Source organism: Oryx dammah, unplaced genomic scaffold, assembly GCF_014754425.2.
Source record: "Oryx dammah isolate SB20612 unplaced genomic scaffold, SCBI_Odam_1.1 HiC_scaffold_6, whole genome shotgun sequence".
In the NCBI taxonomy this organism is placed as follows: Eukaryota; Metazoa; Chordata; class Mammalia; order Artiodactyla; family Bovidae; genus Oryx; species Oryx dammah.
In genome coordinates this window covers 42927198-42945538 of record NW_024070190.1, presented here as the reverse complement: position 1 = coordinate 42945538, position 18341 = coordinate 42927198, and the positions used below count along the sequence as shown (strand labels likewise).

The following is an 18341-nucleotide window of genomic DNA, read 5'->3' as shown; positions in this document are numbered from 1 at the left end:
AGCTCAGCTGTGAAATGAGCCTACTTTACAGGGTCACTGCAAGAATGACATGGCAACAAGATACGCAGAGCACAGACCTGGCTTGTGGGGAGCTCTTATTAAATTGTACCTGCTGTTATTACCACCTCCAGCCCCATAAACTTTGTGTGTTTAAAGGCTATCTGACCCCAAGACAGAACAATGGTGAAGGTTTTCAAGGAAAGAGAACAATAATATTGGTAATTATTTATGTGTGTGTGACTATAGAAGGGGCCTAGGCATCCTGTTGAAGGCAGAGCCCACCTTACTTGTCTGCATTTCAGTGCCAGGCACCTAAGTGTGAGTACTTCCTTATAATATTTCTAAGGGAAAACTCTTGAGTGATATCCCTTTAAAAAGAGCCTTTTTTCTTTTCTTGCCAAAAAAGAGCAGCTGATTACAGTCATGGTTATGATGTACAGTTTTGTTCTTGACATTTTAAAAGATCCAGGAAAGAGCTTCCAAAGTTCATCCAAAAGTGGGTAGAAAGTAGGCAGTAGGAAGAAGAAAGGCTACTAGAGAGGTGGAGTCATTTGCTCCAGAGAAGGAGGGTTTGAAAGATTTCAAACATGTTAGGTAAGGGTCAGGATACTGATGCTACTCTGTTGCCTTTCATGTCCCTCCAATAGAAGGACTCCTGTCACTACCTTTTTCTCGGATGGATGATCTCCCTTCCTGGAGAAAAGGGATCGGCGAGATGATATTTTGAGATCTCTTCTCATTCTAGCCATTGTAAAAATATTAAAAGCAAAAGAATACCCAGTCCATCAGCGTGTGTGTGTGTTGGAGGGGGGCGGGGGGTGATTTCAGTTTCATTCGGTTTAAAATGAGGTTAAAATGAGGTCGATGTAGCTTATCACAATGGAAAGAGTGGGAGCCAGGACTCAGGCAGAGCTAAATTTGAATCTGGTTTTGAAACTCACAATTGGGCAGGTTATGAGAAAACAATTCAACTCCCTCCTCAACTGTGACCTGGAGATAATCTCTGCCTCCCAGAGTTCCTGGAAGGATTAACTAAACTAGTGCTGGCAAAGCACCTAATATTTTGACTGACACACTGTAGGGCTTTGATGAATTAAAGCTATTAATGTAATTGGCTAAAAAAATTAGCTGACTAGTTACCTTTAAGTCATAATAAGAGCTATGACATTCTGGTTGTAGTTATACCACACTAGGAAAATTGCAAATTCAAGTCAGCAGACTGACACCACCCAGGCCCACTCTGCAAACTAGAACTTGTTTAGGCCAAAGAAGGCTTGAAGTGGTAACTCATTGACCAGCTTGGTGCTAAGAAGCAAAGGAAACTAAAGGCGAGGCCTAAGGCATCTTGGTATGAATCTGCTTTCTCTCACTGTCACCCTAAGAATCAAATGAGTTATTTTTAAAAGGTTCCAAATACATTTCCAAGTCTAAGGAATATATCACATCCCACCGACTTGTAATTCACACTAAGTATAGTAGAAACACCAGTCAAAAAACAGGTCTGCAAACCAAATGGAATGTCAGAAACTGTAATTACGATTTTTCTCCTGTGCAAATGATAGGGAGCTAAAAATGGAAGCTACACAGAAATTAAAACAGCCCTTGCACAGCAACGAAATACAGTGGTCAGAGCCCTGTGCTGAGCAAAAGGGGCTTCTACTATCAGACCTGGCCATAAGACGCAATTTTTTGGTGCTACCTCAACATGGTACGACATATTTAGTGTTTACGCAGAGATTCTGTAATCTGGGACAGAACAGCTCTGCTTTCTGTTCTTGACCAGTGGCAGGGTCTGTGGCAGGAAGCCTAGAGGCTGTGGAAAATAGGAAAAGAGAGAGGAGATACTAGGCACAAACATGCGCATAAAGTGAGGCCCATGAAGAGCTTAGCCAGAAGCATGGGAGGGTTTCCTGAGTCCCTCCGTGTTGCTCAAAGAATCAGACTTGGCTTGGAAAGCACGTCCTGTTTCCAGCAAAGGGGGTAGTGGATGGGTTACAGTTGATGGAACTAAACATTACAGATAAAGGAGCAGAACAGTGGACTGTGTACTGACAGGGTCACATGGGAGACCAGCTTATTTTTGTTGGGAGTGACTAAGCACAGGCATGACATGTAAAGTGACCCCAGATATATCAGGAAGCTGGATGAGGCCCAGTGTAGATGCTTGTCGATATCAGATCTATGAAGGTCACTGTGCCATTGAGTCAACCCTAAGCAGGAACCTCACATGGTAATGAAGTAGCCCTTATATTACCAAAAGACCAGTTTTACATGGTGGAGTGAAGTTAAAATTCATCACCTCAAATACATAAATTTCAAGTGGCAATAAGCCACTGAGCTGTCAAGATTGCCTACAGAAGCTAAACCCAGTATCTCAGTAAGTTCATTTTCATTCACCATACCTTTTTAGAAGCTGGGGTACAAACAGTCCTTTGAAATCTATGTATTTATTTGTACTTTGCTTCCAGTCATCATTTAATTATGCTTCCTTAAAACCACAGGTATTACAAAATCTGACAGCATAGTACTTATAAAGTAGGTTCATTGATTATTATTTTTGTGTGTGTATAATAATGAGATAACAGAAAAAAACCCAAATGGCAACTAAGGTAAGAATCAAGAACATCACATAAAGCAAAGAAAAAACAAACTAGGAAACTCAAGAAGAAATGTATTATCTATGCTGGATATTAAGTTCAAAAGTTTCTGTTCAAGGGGACATTAAAATCAAAGTTTTACTTCTATATACTTCTTTCCCCCTTGAATAAACTGGCCTAAACTGCAGATTATTTCAGTGGGTGAATGACTGAAAGGAGTAGGGCAAACCCTTTCAGCCGTTTATTCAGTATTCCAGACCACTTGGGTAAGTGCCAGTATGAGTTCAGAGGCTTATGAAAGCTACAGGCTTGAAGAAAGAGAGGTCCTTTCAGAAATGCTTATCTCAATACCAAGGAGTAAACTCAGTGTTTGGGGGTATCTAACCAATGCAATCCTGTGAGGTGGCATGATGTTTTATGTTAAAAAAGATCTAAATTCTAAACTTAAAAAGACATGCCTTTACTTATGAGTAAGAGGTAAGGAAATCTCTTCCTCATCTGGATTTTGACAGTTATAACAGATGCACTGAGAGGGACTTTAGGACAGCTGGAGTCCTGGAGATACCGATGGAGTTATGGTGACAAGGAGAAGTTGCTAAATATTTTACGGTTCTTTGACCTTGTCCCCACTCATATTACTGTCCTTCTAGATTTATCTTTCCTTTAGTGGATTTTTTCCTCCTCCTTATTTTTTTTTTTAATGAAAAATAGGCATTAATGCTTCAGTTCATTTTGTGAATGATTTCAGAGATATTTTTGTTTCTTTTAAAAAATGACCTTCAAATAAAGATAACAGACTTTTCAGATAGCAAAGCCCAAAGCAAGTAACATCAGACTCTGTAGAACGGTCATCAAAAGACCAAAGAGACCTTTTGAAGAGGGGTGGCCAACTGCTAAATAAACTTAAAACATTTTAAGAGTAGGCAAATAAAGTATTATTCAGGGAAACAACAATCAAAGCAGCCCAAGGTTGGCACATACAACAGAATCCTCATCCAGCAGACATTCAATTTAACTAGCACCGGTTGTTTTAAATAAAGTAGTTCCTGGGAGGAACCAAGTGGCTATAAAGACTGCTTTTCTTGACATCAGGAAACAATGTCATTTTTTTTTTCTTTTTTAAGACACAGTGCAGAAACCAACATATTTCAAGGCCATACGATGTGCTTTTGTTGATTCATGAAGCAGAGATGGGTTTGGGAGAGGAAATTGTATTCAAGTTGAACTGAACTGCACTAGTCTTGGTTTACCTGCCATATGCAAAACGCCTGTCTTTGTGATGATCTCCAAAAGTGTCCCAAAGCCTGAGAGAAACGCTCACTTCATCAACGACATCCCGGGAACGTTCCAAGACCTGCAGGAGAGAGAGGGCACCAATTCGCTGTCAATCAGAAGTTCCCCAGGGGAAGAATGCCTAGGTCATCAGCTCTCAAAGCCCCCGAGATTCACTTGCATTTAGTTTTCTCCTTCTAGCTAACAGGACTTAGCTAAGTCCCACTTTTCTTCCTGGAACCATGTGCCCTAAAATCCCTCACTCAGGATACCAGAGCTATACACCAAATCTGCTTTCTCCTTTTGTTTTCTCTTGCTGCATGAAAAAGGGGAGTTCTGTCTTGAACCCATAAGTTAAGTTCTTCCTCTGCTTTTTAAAAATCTGGGTATATTCTCTAGCCTACAATAAGCCATAATGGAAAAGAATATAAAAAATGGCAACATATATACATATAACTGAATCTCTTTGCTCTATAGCAGGAAGTAACACAAAACTGTAAATCAACTAGACTTCAATTTTAAAAAATAAAATAAATAAACATATCTCCCAAATAAATCAAAATCAGACGGGTGACAGCAACGACGTGCCCTTAGGATTTTAAAGAAACCCCACCCATCTCACCTCCTGGCAGACTCGGTACTGGTCAATGGCCCACACGGTGGGGACGTGGGTAGCCAGCAGCTGGTACTGTGTCAGCGTTGTATTACATGCTCTGGCGCAGATCAAGCGTGTCTTGCCCACAGCGTTGTCTCCCACAACCACGCACTTGATGGTTTCCACGTTGGGTCTTTCGTAGTCCATGTCAGTGTCCATTTATAAAACTCTGGAAGAAGAGAGTGGATGCCACATTTGAGACATCAGGGCTCTCCAGAGCAATCACAGATGGGAGGGGGTCAGGCAGTTTTCCCTTGGCCCAGGCGCTCCTATGGAGGTGCCCGAGCCTAAGCCAGAAGTTTGGAAGTTCCTACGAAGCCGAACTGAAACTCAACTTTTCTTTTTATATCTCACACAAGTACAAAAACACCAGATTGTTATTTTGACCCCAAACGGTTTATCCCGGTTAACGTGTTATTTTCTCCTTGGTTTTCTCTAAACACAATCTGACTACTGGAGCTCCATCCAGGCGAGTCAGGACTGCTGGCATATATTCTAAATTCACTAGCTACTCATGTTGACCCCCTAAAGAACTGGGCACCTGTGGGTTTAACCTTATACATTCTGGCATAACCAGCCTTTGCAATAATGTCCATTACAATCTTCCAAAGACCCAAGGTCTCTTTTTGACAGAAAATATCAAAATTCTATAAAGCAATTATCCTTCAATAAAAAATAAATTAATTAAAAAAAATCCTATAGGTTCTAAACTATCCTGATGACTCAGAGGAGGATCCAAAGTGCAAGCAGAAAGGACTATCTGACTTTAAAGAAGAGTGAATTGTGTGAATTTTGATATCTTGTTGAAATTGTATTTATATTCATTCAGGAATTTTTATTAATCAAATTCCTCAAAGAGAAGCACTATAAAGCAGAATTTAAAAAAAAAAATTCTTTCTTCCTGAGAAGAATCTGGAGCATATGGTAGAGAATGATTTTATTAAGATGAGGAACTACCTTGGAGACAGCTTGCCAGGTGGTGCTAGTGGTAAAGAACCCTCCTTCCCAATGCAGGAGATACAAGAGATGCGGATCCGATCCTTGGGACAGGAGGAGGGTGTGGCAACCTGCTCCAGTATTCTTGCCTGGAGATTCCCATGGACAGAGGAGTCTGGTGGGCTCCAGTCCATACTGTCTCAAAGAGTCAGACACAAATGAAGTGACTTAGCATGCACACTATTTTGTAATGTTTCTGAAACCATCAAAAAAGGTTTAAAGAGGGTTGCTGGGTGAGGGGTGAAGAGGCAGAGGGGAAGCTGCTGGCAGCCCCGCTTCCCCCAAACAGGAGCCCCCACAAACTGCAGTGTGGACTGCTTCCCTGTATCAGCTGGATGGGTGGCCAACCATGAGAGATTTTAATGTACTGTGATTGCTCTTTTGAGTAAGTCTGTTGTTAAACTGAAAAAACTAGTTAGATGGTAATTTTAAAAAATGAGTTCATAATGGTCTTAACAGCCATGTTTATCAAAATGCTCAATCAAAGCAAGATCCTCTGTGACCCACCTCCCAGAGTAATGGAAATAAAAACAAAAGTAAACAAGTGGGACCTGATCAAATGTAAAAGCTTTTGCACAGCAAAGGAAACTATAAGCAAGGTGAAAAGACAACCCTCAGAATGGGAGAAAATAATAGCAAATGAAACAACTGACAAAGGATTAATTTCCAAAATATACAAGCAGCTCATACCAGACTGCCAGAAGAACAAACAACCCAACCAAAAAGTTAGGGAAAAAGACCTAACCAGACATTTCTCCAAAGAAGACATACAGATGGCTAACAAACACATGAAAAGATGTTCAACATCACTCGTTATTAGAGAAATGCAAATCAGAATACAATGAGATATCACCTCACTCTGGTCAGAATGGCCATCATCAAAAAGTCTACAAACAATAGAGGGTGTGGAGAAAAGGGAACACTCTTGCACTGTTGGTGCAGATGTAAACTGATACAGGCACTATGGAAGACGGATGGAGATTCCTTAAAAAAACTAGGAATAAAATCACCATATGACCCAGCAATCCCACTCCTAGGCATATACCATGAGGAAACCAAAACTGAAAGAGACACATGTATCCCATTGTTCACTGCAGCACGGTTTACAAGAGCTAGAAGATGGAAGCAACCTAGATGTCCATCAACAGATGAATGGATAAAGAAGTTGTGGTACATATACACAATGGAATATTACTCAGCCATAAAAAGGAATGCATTTGAATCAGTTCTAATGAGGTGAATGAGCCTAGAACCTATTATACAGAGTGAAGTGAGTTAGAAAGAGAAAGATAAATATCATATTCTAATGCATATATATGGAATCTAGAACAATGGTCCTGAAGAATTTATTTACAGGCAACAATGGACAAACAAACATAGAAAATAGAATTATGGACATGCAGAGAGGGGAGGAGAGGGTGAGATGTATGGAAAGAATAACATGGAAACATATTACCATATGTAAAATAGGAATTTACTGTATCGCTCAGGAAACTCAAACAGGGGCTCTGTATCAATCTAGAGGGGTGGCATGGGGCAGGAGATAGGAGGGAGGTTCAAAAGGGAGGGGATATACGTACACCTATGGCTGATTCATGTTGAGGTTTGATAGAAAAGAACAAAATTCTGTAAAGCAATTATCCTTCAATAAAAAATAAATTTAAAAAAATGTTCAGAGTGGGGCCTGATACATAACTGGGACTCAGTACATGTTTAATTCATTTGATGTAAGAAAAATGATAATTTGGATAATATGAGATAAAAGGTATAGAAGGAACAATGTTAAGAACTGTGCTTTTGCACAGTTAGGACCATCTGAACATGGATAACAGCATCACAGGAGGTGTTAAACCCGAGGATGGAGAACTATTTGGCAGGAACAGAATGGAGTGATTCAAGGAAAAGATGTGTGGTGAGGTTAAGGTCTGAGCCTATACTGTGAAGAGACTTAAAATAGATACCTGTCCCCCAAGCTGGAAAATGCTGATTTTTTGAAGGTCTTGGGTGGGAAATGAAAGTCTTTAAACATCTCCAATTCTGACGATTATCCAGGTGTGATGACTGCAAAAATCAATCTTTTTAAAATTCAGCCTTAAAATTCTGTGGTTTTATCAGTATAACATGGCAAAAGCCTGGCTTGCCATGTTTCCAGTGATTCTTCAATACTGGCCCTAGAATATCTGGCAATGTCTGGAGGCATTTTTAGTTATCCCAATGGGGTGGAGGGAGGTGCTATTGGCTTCAGGTGGGCAGAGGCCAGACATGCTGCTAAGCATACTACAATGCACAGGACGGCCACTGCAACAAAGAAGTATTCAGCCCCAGATACTATAGTGGGGAGCTGGGAAATCCTGCTTTGGGTGCATGGGAGTTTGAGTCCTTGTCTCCCCTCTTTCTGGCCATTTTATGTGATTTTAGGCAAGTTATCTGCACTATCTGAGCCTCAGCTTCCTCATCTGTTAAGTGGGAATTACAGAACCCTGACTTCCTAATGTCATGAGCATTAGGTGAACTGAGGTTCTCAGCCACTGGTGTAATACCTGACACACTGATGCTTCCCAAATTATAATCATGATGCTGAAATAAATACTTACAGATGACAACAAAACTGAGTCAGGTGGAAGACCAGAATTAGATGCAAAAATCATGAACTGAAGACCTATAAAAAGGATACACTTTAGTAGAGCAATTAAAGATAATTTATTGAAAACTTAAGAACCTAAATACAAAATAGAGCACAGCTGACCTGATAAAAAGAAGGCAGTAAAAGTTCTGGGTGGGGAAGGGGAAAAGAGGAGGTCACAGGTAGCTAAAGGATAACTGAGTTGGAAAGCTAGGTTAAAGATCTTTTTATGCAGCATTTCTAGATTCTAGAATAAAAATGGTAGCACTTCATAACAGTCTTTGACAAGCTTCTAGTGGTATTACCATGGGATAGTCTGTGTCAGAAAAAAACAGGTTCCATTTGGAGACTCACAACTCTGAAACATGACATTCAAACTTTACTTTTTTGAGTGAATTTTACTTTTTTAGACAGATAAAATGGGCTCAGATGGTAAAGAATCTGCCTGCAATGCAGGAGACCTGGGTTTGATCCCCAAGTAAGGAAGATTCCCTGGAGAAGGGAGTGGCAACAGTATCCTTGCCTGAAAAATGCCATGCGCAAGAGGAGCCTGGTGGGCTATCGTCCATGGGGAGTCTCAAAGAGTCGGACATGACTGAGTGACCAACACTTTCACTTTCTTTAGGTAGATAAAAGTCAAATAAAGCCAATCCATTAAATTTGCAAGAATGTTTAGATTTAGTAAAAATTTGGACATGACACAAAAAGTCTAAAACTGGTTTTCTTGTTGGCTTGTAAACTTCCTTTGATAGCAACTCCAAAGAGGAGTCCCCCAAATAACTTGAATCATGGCAGCTCTGGTGGAAAAGCTGCACAGCTTTTACAGAAGATGACTTTGAGGGGGGCAGAAGCCCTCCTAGCTTTATATTAAGGCCGTGGTTACAAAAATATCATTACTTATTTATAGACACATCTCATGCACGGCCCTAAAAAGAATTTCTGGGTCAAAGGTGATAATAACATCCGTTGGTCCTCTAATCTCTAACAGTCTGCACAAAATCAAAGTGACTGCCAAAGGTGCTGAACTCTGCGCCAAGGGGACAACATCTAGGGAAAGTGAAAGGCAGGCGGCATTAAATCCTCTCAGCCCAGATCACGCACTCTACATGGGGCATTTCCAGGAAGAGTGTGCTGGATTTCCAAAATCTGAGGTTTCAAATCTTTCCTCTTGGGTAGAAATTTATTTAGCAGCAATCTAAAAAGTACTTCAAGAGTACGAAATCACAGTCAAAGATGTAAACTCATGCTATTCTTGTAAACCAATTATTCATCTGTTACACATAAACAAATATTATAATTATAAAAATATGCGATTGTATCATTCTTTGCTTGTTATGGGCTCAAATTTATCCATATCTAGCACTCTTATTGTTGAATGAGCTCTAAGGACCATGTGGATAATGACTATCTGGTTTCTGATTTTTATTTACCTGGGAAGAGAATAATAAATATTCATTTAACATTGTTAATAATTCTCACCACCATAAATCCAGCTGGTCTCTTTTGTCTTTAGATCTATATCTGAAGAGACTAGGAAGGTATCAAAAGGAAAAGAACAGCTGGGAAGAATTGAGACTGATACCATGGCAGTGCTGTAAAAAAAGTGAAAGTGAAAGTTGCTCAGTAGTGTCCAGTTCTTTGTGACTCCATGGACTGTAGGCAGATTCTTTACCATCTGAGCCACCAGGGAAGCCCAAGAATACTGGAGCGGGTAGCCTATCCCTTCTCCGGCGGATCTTCCCAACCCAGGAATGAAATCAATTTCGAGTAGGTTTTGAGTGAGATTAAACCTACTTAAAACTGATTTCATACTTCCACCAACTCTTCAGGGCATGAAGGCTGATAGTTAAAACAGCTATCTGAAAAATCTACTTATACACTTTTTTGAAGTAAAAAGTTTATTTCAAGAGGGAGGGGACACATGTATACCTATGGCTGATTCATGTTTATGTTTGACAGAAAACAACAAAATTATGTAAAGCAATTACCCTTCAATTAAAAAAGTTTATTTTAAAACAGGTAAGTGATAAAATAAATGCGAGAGGAGAAATAACATGTTACAACAGAAATACAAAAAAACCTAAGAGACTACTACAAACAATTGTATGCCAACAAACTGGAGAACCTAGAAGAAATGGACAAGTTTATAGAAACATACAGCTCACCAAAACTGAATCAAGAAGATACAGAAAATCTGAACTGACCAAAAGTGAAATACAATCTGTAATTTAAAAAAAAAAAATTCCTTGCAAACAAAAGTCCAGGACTGGATGGCTTCACTAGGGAATTCTACCAAACATATAAAGAAGAACTTACACCAAAACATCTCAAGTTCAGTTCAGTTCAGTTCAGTTGCTCAGTCGTGTGCGACTCTTTGCGACCCCGTGGACTGAAGCCCACCAGGCTCCTCTGTCCTTGGGATTCTCCAGGCAAGAATACTGGAGTGGGTTGCTGTTTCCTTCTCCAGGGGATCTTCCCGACCCAGGGATCGAACCCAGGTATCCCGCATTGCAGGCAAACGCTTTAACCTCTGAGTCACCAGGGAAGCCCAAACATCTCAAACTCTTCCAAACCACTAAAGGGGAGGCAACACTCCCAAAGTCATTCTGTGAAGCCACCATCACCAAAGACACTACCGAAAAATTACAGGGCAATGTCCTTGATGGATACAGATGCAAAAATTCTCAACAAAATATTAGCAAACTGAATACAAAAACACAAAAAAGGATCCTACAACATGACCAAGCTGGATTCATCCTAGGGTCACAAGGATGGTTCAGCATATATAAAATCAATGTGTTATATCACATCAACAATAGAAAAGACAAAAGTCAAAAGATCACCTCAATAGATGCAGAAAAAGCAACCGATAAAATTCAATATCCACTCGTGATAAAAACTCTCAGAAAAGTGGGTATAGAGGGAACATATCTCAACATAATAAAAGCTATTTATGACAAACTCACAGCCAACATAATACTCAATGGTGAAAAACTGAAAGCCTTCCCACTAAAATTTGGAACAAGAGAAGGATGCCAACTCTCACCACTTTTAGTTAACACAGTATTGGAAGTCTTAGCTATAGTAATCAGACAACAGCAACAAAAAGAAAGAAAGAAGTGTCCATATTGGAAGGGAAGAGGTAAAATTGTCATTATATGTAGATAACATGCCATTCTATATGAAAATCTAAAAGATTCCACACAAAAACTATTAGAACTAAAAAACAAATTCAGCAAAGTAGCAGGATACAAGATTAATATACATATATCTGTTGCATTTCTTTACAATAACAATGAAATAAAAGAAAGTAAAAAAAAAAAAATCACTTTTAACATCATGTCCAAAACAAAATGCCCCCCAAAACAACAAAACAGAACCTAGGAATAAACCTGACAAAGGAGGTGAAAGACTTACACTCTGAGAACTGTAAAACATTGATAAAGGAAACTGAGGATGACTGAAAAGAAATGGAAAGATATCCCACGGCCTTGGCATTGAAAGAATTAATACTGTTAAAATGGCCATACCATCCAAAGCAAACTATGGATTTATTGCAATCCTTATCAAATTTTTCACATAACTAGAGCAAATAATCCTAACATTTATATGGAGCCACAAAAGACCCAGAATTGCCAAAGCAATTGAGGAAAAAGAACAAAGATGGAGGCATATCCTTCCCAGACTTTAGATAATACTACAAAGCTACAGTAATTAAAGCAGTGTGGTACTGGCACAAAAAGCTCTATTCTCTGTAGAATAGAGAGCTCCATAATAAACCCACAAACCTACAGTCAATCTTTGACAAAGGAGGCAAAAATATACAATGGAGAAAATACAGTCTCTCTGGCAAGTGGTGTTGGGAAAGCTGCAAGAGCCACATGTAAGTCAGTGAAATTAGAACACTCCTTCAGACTTCCCCAGTGGTCCAGTGGTTCAGAATCCATCTACCAGTACTATTTACAATAGCTAGGACACAGAAGCGGAAACTCCAGTACTTTGGCCACCTCATGCGAAGAGTTGACTCACTGGAAAAGGCTTTGATACTGGGAGGGATTGGGGGCAGGAGGAGAAGGGGACGACAGAGGATGAGATGGCTGGATGATATCACTGACTCAATGGACATGAGTCTGAGTGAACTCCGGGAGTTGGTGATGGACAGGGAGGCCTGGTGTGCTGCGATTCATGGGGTCACAAAGAGTCGGACACGACTGAGCGACTGAACTGAACTGACTGAGGACACAGAAGTAACCCAAATGTCCATCGACAGAGGAATGGATAAAGAAATTGTGGTATGTATATATAATGGAATATTACTCAACCATAAAAAGGAATGAATGTGATTCAGTTCTACTGAGGTGGATGAACCTAGAGTCTGTTATACAGAGTGAAGTAAGTCAGAAAGAGAAAAACAAATATCATATCTTAACACATATATATGAATCTAGAAAAATGGTTATTGATGACCCTATTTTTGGGGCAGGAACAGAGATGCAGACATAAAGATCAGACTTGTGGACACAGTGGGGTAAGGAGAGGGTGGAATGAATTGAAAGAATAGCATTGAAACATATACATTGCCATATGTAAAGGAGATAGCTAGTGGGAAGTTGCTGTATAACACGGAGAGCTCAACCTGGTGTTCTGTGATGACCTAGAGGAGTGGGATTGGGGCGGGGGTGGGAGGGATGTTCAAGAGGGAGGGAACATATGTAAACTTATGACTGATTTACCTTGTTGTATGGCAGAAACCAACACAATATTGTAAAGCAATTATCTTCCAATTAAAAGTAAAATTCAAAACCATAAAACATTTGCTAAAGTCCCCATAAAAAGAAGAATCCACCTGCCAATGCAGGGGACACAGGTCCAATCCCTGGTCTAGGAAGATTCCACACACTGTGCGGCAACTAAGCCCTGTGCCACAATTACTGAGCCCATGCGAAGCTGGCACATCCTGGAGGCTTGATCTGCAACAAGAGAAGCTATCGCAGTGAGAAGCTCGTGCACGACAGTTAAGAGGTGCCCCTGCTCGCTGCAACTAGAGAAAGCCCACGCAGCAGTGAAGACCCAGGGCAGCCAAAAATAAATAAATAAAAAGGAACAGTCTCTCATCCACACATAGCTCAAAATGGCTTAAAGACTTAAATATAAGACAGGACACCATAAAACTTCTAGAAGAAAACATAGGCAATATATTCTCTGACATAAATCATAGCAATGTTTTCTTAGGTCAGTTTCCCAAGGCAAAAGAAATAAAAACAAAAATAAACAAATGAGGTCTAACTAACTTACAAGCTTTTGCACAGCAAAGGAAACCATAAACAAACCAAAAAGACAATCTATGGATTAAGAGAAATTATCTGCAAATGATGTGATCGACAAGGGACAAATTTCCAAAATAAACAAACAGCTCATACAGCTCAATATATATTAAAAAAAATCAAAAATGGGCAGAATATCTAAATAGACACTTCTCCAAAGAAGACATACAGGTGACCAAAAGGCCTATGAAAAGATGTTCAACTTCACTAATTATTAGAAAAATGTAAATGAAACCTACAATGAGGTATCAACTCACACCAGTCAGAATGGCCGTCATCAAAAGTCTATATGTAATAAATACGAGAGAGGATGAACCCTCCTACACTACTAGTGGGAATGTAAATTGGTGCAATCCCTATGGAAAACAGTATGGAGTTTCCTAAAAAAGACTGAGTTATCATATGATCCAGCAATCCCAATTCTGGGCATATGTCTCAAAAAGATGAAAACTCTAATTTGAAAAGATATGTGCATCCCCAGTGTTCATGGCAGCACTATTTTCAGGAGCCAAGACATGGAAGCAACCTAAGTTGTGTCTATTAGCAGATGAATGGATATAAAGAAGCGTGTGTATAGGTGCGTGCACACACACACACACACAGACATAGTCTCACAATGGAATATTACTTAGCTGTCAAAAAGAATGATATAATGCCATTTGCAGCAACACGGATGGACCCAGAGATCATCGTACTAACTGAAGTCAGTCAGACAGAGAGGACAAGTATCACAATACTACTTCTACCTAGAATCTAAAAAAATGATATAAATGAACTTCTTTACAAAACTGAAACAGACTCACAGATATGCAAAACAAACTTATGGGTACCCAAAGGGAAAGGTGGGAGGAAGGGATAAGGTAGGAGTTTGGGATTAACAGATACACATTACTATATGTAGAATTGATAAACAACAAGGACCTACTGTATAGCACAGGGAACTATATTCAATATCTTGTAATAACTTAAAATGGAAAAGAATCTGAAAAAGAATACATACATATATATATGTATAAGTGAATCATTTGCTGTGTAACTAAAGCATAACATTGTAAATCAACTATACTTCAACATTAAAAAACAACTGGTACATGAATAAGACATTGTGGAGGTTGGGAAGTGAAGGACTTAGTGAGCCACTGCTCTGCATACTAGCCTCCCTCCACAAGGCTGACATGGAACAGTGTGGTCTTGATCTTCTGCCTATCGAGTTATCCCACCTTGCTTGGTTATCTGCCCCCTGCCATTATCACTGTCATGTACGAGACTTTACCTCACTCTTCCACATTCACCAGCAACTTGGTCTTCTTGTGTGCGCAGGATGAGGCAGCCCATACCCAGCCTCCCAGCTTCTTCACTTCTCCAGTGACAGTGATACTCAGCACACTGTACTTGAGCCATGCATAGCTTTTAGCCACGTACCGGATCATCATCCAGAAACGTTTTACCTCTGAAATCTCCAATCTCGAGATTCTGCTCTCAGAGCAAAACCCCCTATCTTTACAGCCTGTGCTGTATGAAATATGGCCGCAGCAGCAACGGCCATGAAGAGCTAGAATCTATTTCTCTAACCTCTTAAATAAATGACTTCCTGGCCCAACTCAAAAGAATGTGATGAATGGGATGCTGTGTGAGTTTTGGAATCAAGGCCTCCACAGGTCCTGCATGCTGATGGAGCAAGGTCTTGAGGCCTGCCTAGCAGAAGATAAGAACTCAGTGAGGAAGACCGAAGCAGTTTGGCTGTTGGCCATCACCAGAGGGCACATAATGTGAGGTCATCTTAGATCTTCTAGGCCAGCCAACCTTCCAGCTGAATGTCGCTTTATGAGTAAACCTGGGGGAAACCAACCGATCAATCACTTGGCCAGCCTACAGAATCATAACAAATAATAAACTGTTGTTTAAGCCACCAAGTTTTGGGGTGGTTTGTTACATAGCAATAGTTAACTGAAAGATGCACACCCTACTTTAGGAAGACCTGCAGAACCTTGACTTCTCCCTTGAAAATATACCACATACATAGAGCTGTTCGTGGTTGTTTGGTTGCTAAGTTGTGTCTGACTCTTTTGTAACCCCCTGGACAGCGGCCCACAAGGCTCCTCTGTCCACGGGATTTTCCAGGCAAGAATACTGGAATGGGTTGCCATTTCCTTCTCCAGAGGATCTCCCTGACCAAGGGATCAAACCCGCATCTCCTGCATGGGCAGGTGGGTTCTTTACCACTGAGCCCCCAGGGAAGCCCATATATATACCCTATATATATAATTAATATATATTTAATTATAGGCCCCTCTGGGATGACCTTTTCTATCTAAGGTTGATGAATCAAGGCAACTCTTCTCTACACCATCACCCTCAACTTTCTGTACTACATGCAGAGTAGGCAGAATAAATGGTTCATCAAAGATGTCTATGGTTGACATCTCTGGGAACTATGAATGAATATGTTCTGTTACATGGCATGTGGGAATCAGGGTAGCAGATGGAATCAACGTTGCTAATCAGCAGACCTTACTATAAGGATATTATCCTGGGTTAGCTGGGTAGGCCCAGTGTAATCACAAGCTTCCTTCACAGGTGAAATAAGGAGGCAAAAGGTCAGAATCAGAGAGAAATAGAAGATGACTTTGAAGATAGAGGGAAGGGCCTTAAGCCAAGAAATACAGGTAATCTTCAGAAGGTGGAACAGGTAAGGAGATAGATTTTTCCCTAGAGCCTCCAGCAGGAACATTTTGACTACCACAGTGAGACCCATTTCACTCTTCTGACCTCTAGGATTGTAAGATAATAAATCTATTGGTTTAAGACATTTAACTTTCAGTAATTTGTTACAGCAGCAATAGGGAACTAATACAGCTTGCTTTAGCTACACAAAATGACTCTCAGAATTCTAAACATTGTTTGTACCTCTACTCTCCCTCATCTGCCTGGTGAGCTCTATTCATTCCCCCAAATCTTACTCAGATATTGTGCTAAGTCACTTCAGTCGTGCCCAACCCTTTGCAACCCTACTGACTATAGCCCTCCAGGCTCCTCTGTCCATGGGATTCTTCAGGCAAGAATACTAGAGTGGGTTGCCATGGCCTCCTCCAGGGGATCTTCCCGACCCAGGGATCCAACCCACATCTCTTACGTCTCCTGCGTTGGCAGGCAGGTTCTTTACAACTAGCGCCACCTGGGAAGCCCAACTCAGATATTAACTCCCCTAAAAATTTTCCTTATTGCCCCACCTCCCCACAGACTAAATTTCTTTCTCCTCTGTATCAATAAATGATTTTAGGAGAAGCAATTGAAAACACAAATACTCTGTTTCTCTTTCACTCATTTTTTCTTATATTAGCAAATCACTGAATGGTTTGTGACCTTTTTATCTTTTTCCTGAGGTTGTAACATCGAAGTGCCCATCTTGTGCACGGAATCATCAGGTGTTTCTCGGGGTACTAATAGATTGGCCAAAAAGTTCATTCAGATTTTTTCCATAACATCTTATAGAAAAACCCAAACAAAACTTTTGGCCAACCCAATGCCATACACTGAAGTGCTTGGAATAGATGCGCATACAGTGTCCCTCTTCTATAAAGCTCTGTCTGCTTTCTCTGGTCCATGGGTCCCCAATATACTTGTGATTCTTCCAGGGCTAACCACTGGCGAAACAGAGATGCAGCCTAACATGACCTTAGCTGCCCTAGGCTCCTCTTCAAAGTGTTTTCCTTTCTGTGGGGGTGGCTCTACCACTCACCTTGAGTCCTTGAGATGAGGGTCTACATAGTGTCCTATTAAGAAACAGGTTCTCAGGAAGAGTCAGGCACATTCACTTCCCCAATTACATGACAGCTAGATGACTATCAGAATCTTGTCTCCATAACTGAGTAATTTGTGGGTGCTGTGGCTCATAAAACCCAAGATAGTCCTTCTTGTTCCAAATGGGTGCACATTAGTATAGGGTCACTATTTGAATTCGGGTAAGGGTGCAATGGCATCCCTGACTCGATGGACGTGAGTCTGAGTGAACTCCGGGAATTGGTGATGGACAGGGAGGCCTGGTGTGCTGCAATTCATGGAGTCGCAAAGAGTCGGACACGACTGAGCGACTGAACTGAACTGAACTGAACTGAAGGGTGCAATTCTCTTGTAACACTAGAAATTCAGATCTTAGAGAGGATGGGCAGGGAACGGTTGACCATTTGTCTAAGATGCTTCACTAGGCATCTCCTAATTGCTCCACATCACCCCATTATTAGAATATGCTGCCTCTTACTGTCACTTTTGCCATGTCTCTTGTTATATTTGCTACTGCAATCAAGGCCGGATGAGCAGTCTGCTTAAAGACAGAAATCTAAGACCATAGCGGGGCCTTTGTACTTCAAGCTCCATTCAGCTGTTATTGACAGTTTGAACAGGGCAATTGCACAGCCACTAAATTTTCTTGTCCTTTAGAAAAGCATATACTCTGAACTTTAAGAAATAATTTAACTTGGTCCATTAAAAATCCTAGTGGAACAAATTTGAGCGTCTTTGGAGAGTTAGCTCTGAAAGAAAGACTGAGAATTTTATATTATTGGCAGAAACAAAAGGGAAATGTTAAGAGTTGCATAATAACTATAGCCAACAGCCAAGTTTCAACTGTGCAGATTTCATTATCCTGAGCTCTTAATCACCAGTCCTAGTCAGGCAGGAGCAGCCTTATGCATTATATAAACATCTCAGCTGGAACAGAAAATAGGTCCAGACCTGGGAAAGAGACAGTCAGAGCTGGGCTGGGCTTCTTTAAATCAAAAGTTCACTAAAATATATCTCCAGGATAATATTGCCTTTCATCATTCCAGTCAGCAATATTTGTTCAATTGAAAGTTTTGATCAAAACAAAAAAAGAG

At 40.4% G+C, this 18341-nt stretch overlaps 1 protein-coding gene across 4 annotated transcripts in view; it reads right to left on the bottom strand.

The window, feature by feature from the left end:
- RHOBTB1 (Rho related BTB domain containing 1) overlaps window positions 1-18341 on the bottom strand; it is a 79094-nt gene that overhangs the window by 36747 nt on the left and 24006 nt on the right. For all 4 annotated transcript variants that reach the window (XM_040242304.1, XM_040242305.1, XM_040242306.1 and 1 more), the window contains 2 exons: window positions 4492-4693; window positions 3848-3951 (listed from right to left, as the gene is read on the bottom strand). In XM_040242304.1, coding sequence (XP_040098238.1) covers window positions 3848-3951; window positions 4492-4683 — 296 coding nt within the window. In that variant the 5' untranslated portion in view covers window positions 4684-4693. The remainder of the gene's footprint in view (window positions 1-3847; window positions 3952-4491; window positions 4694-18341) is intronic.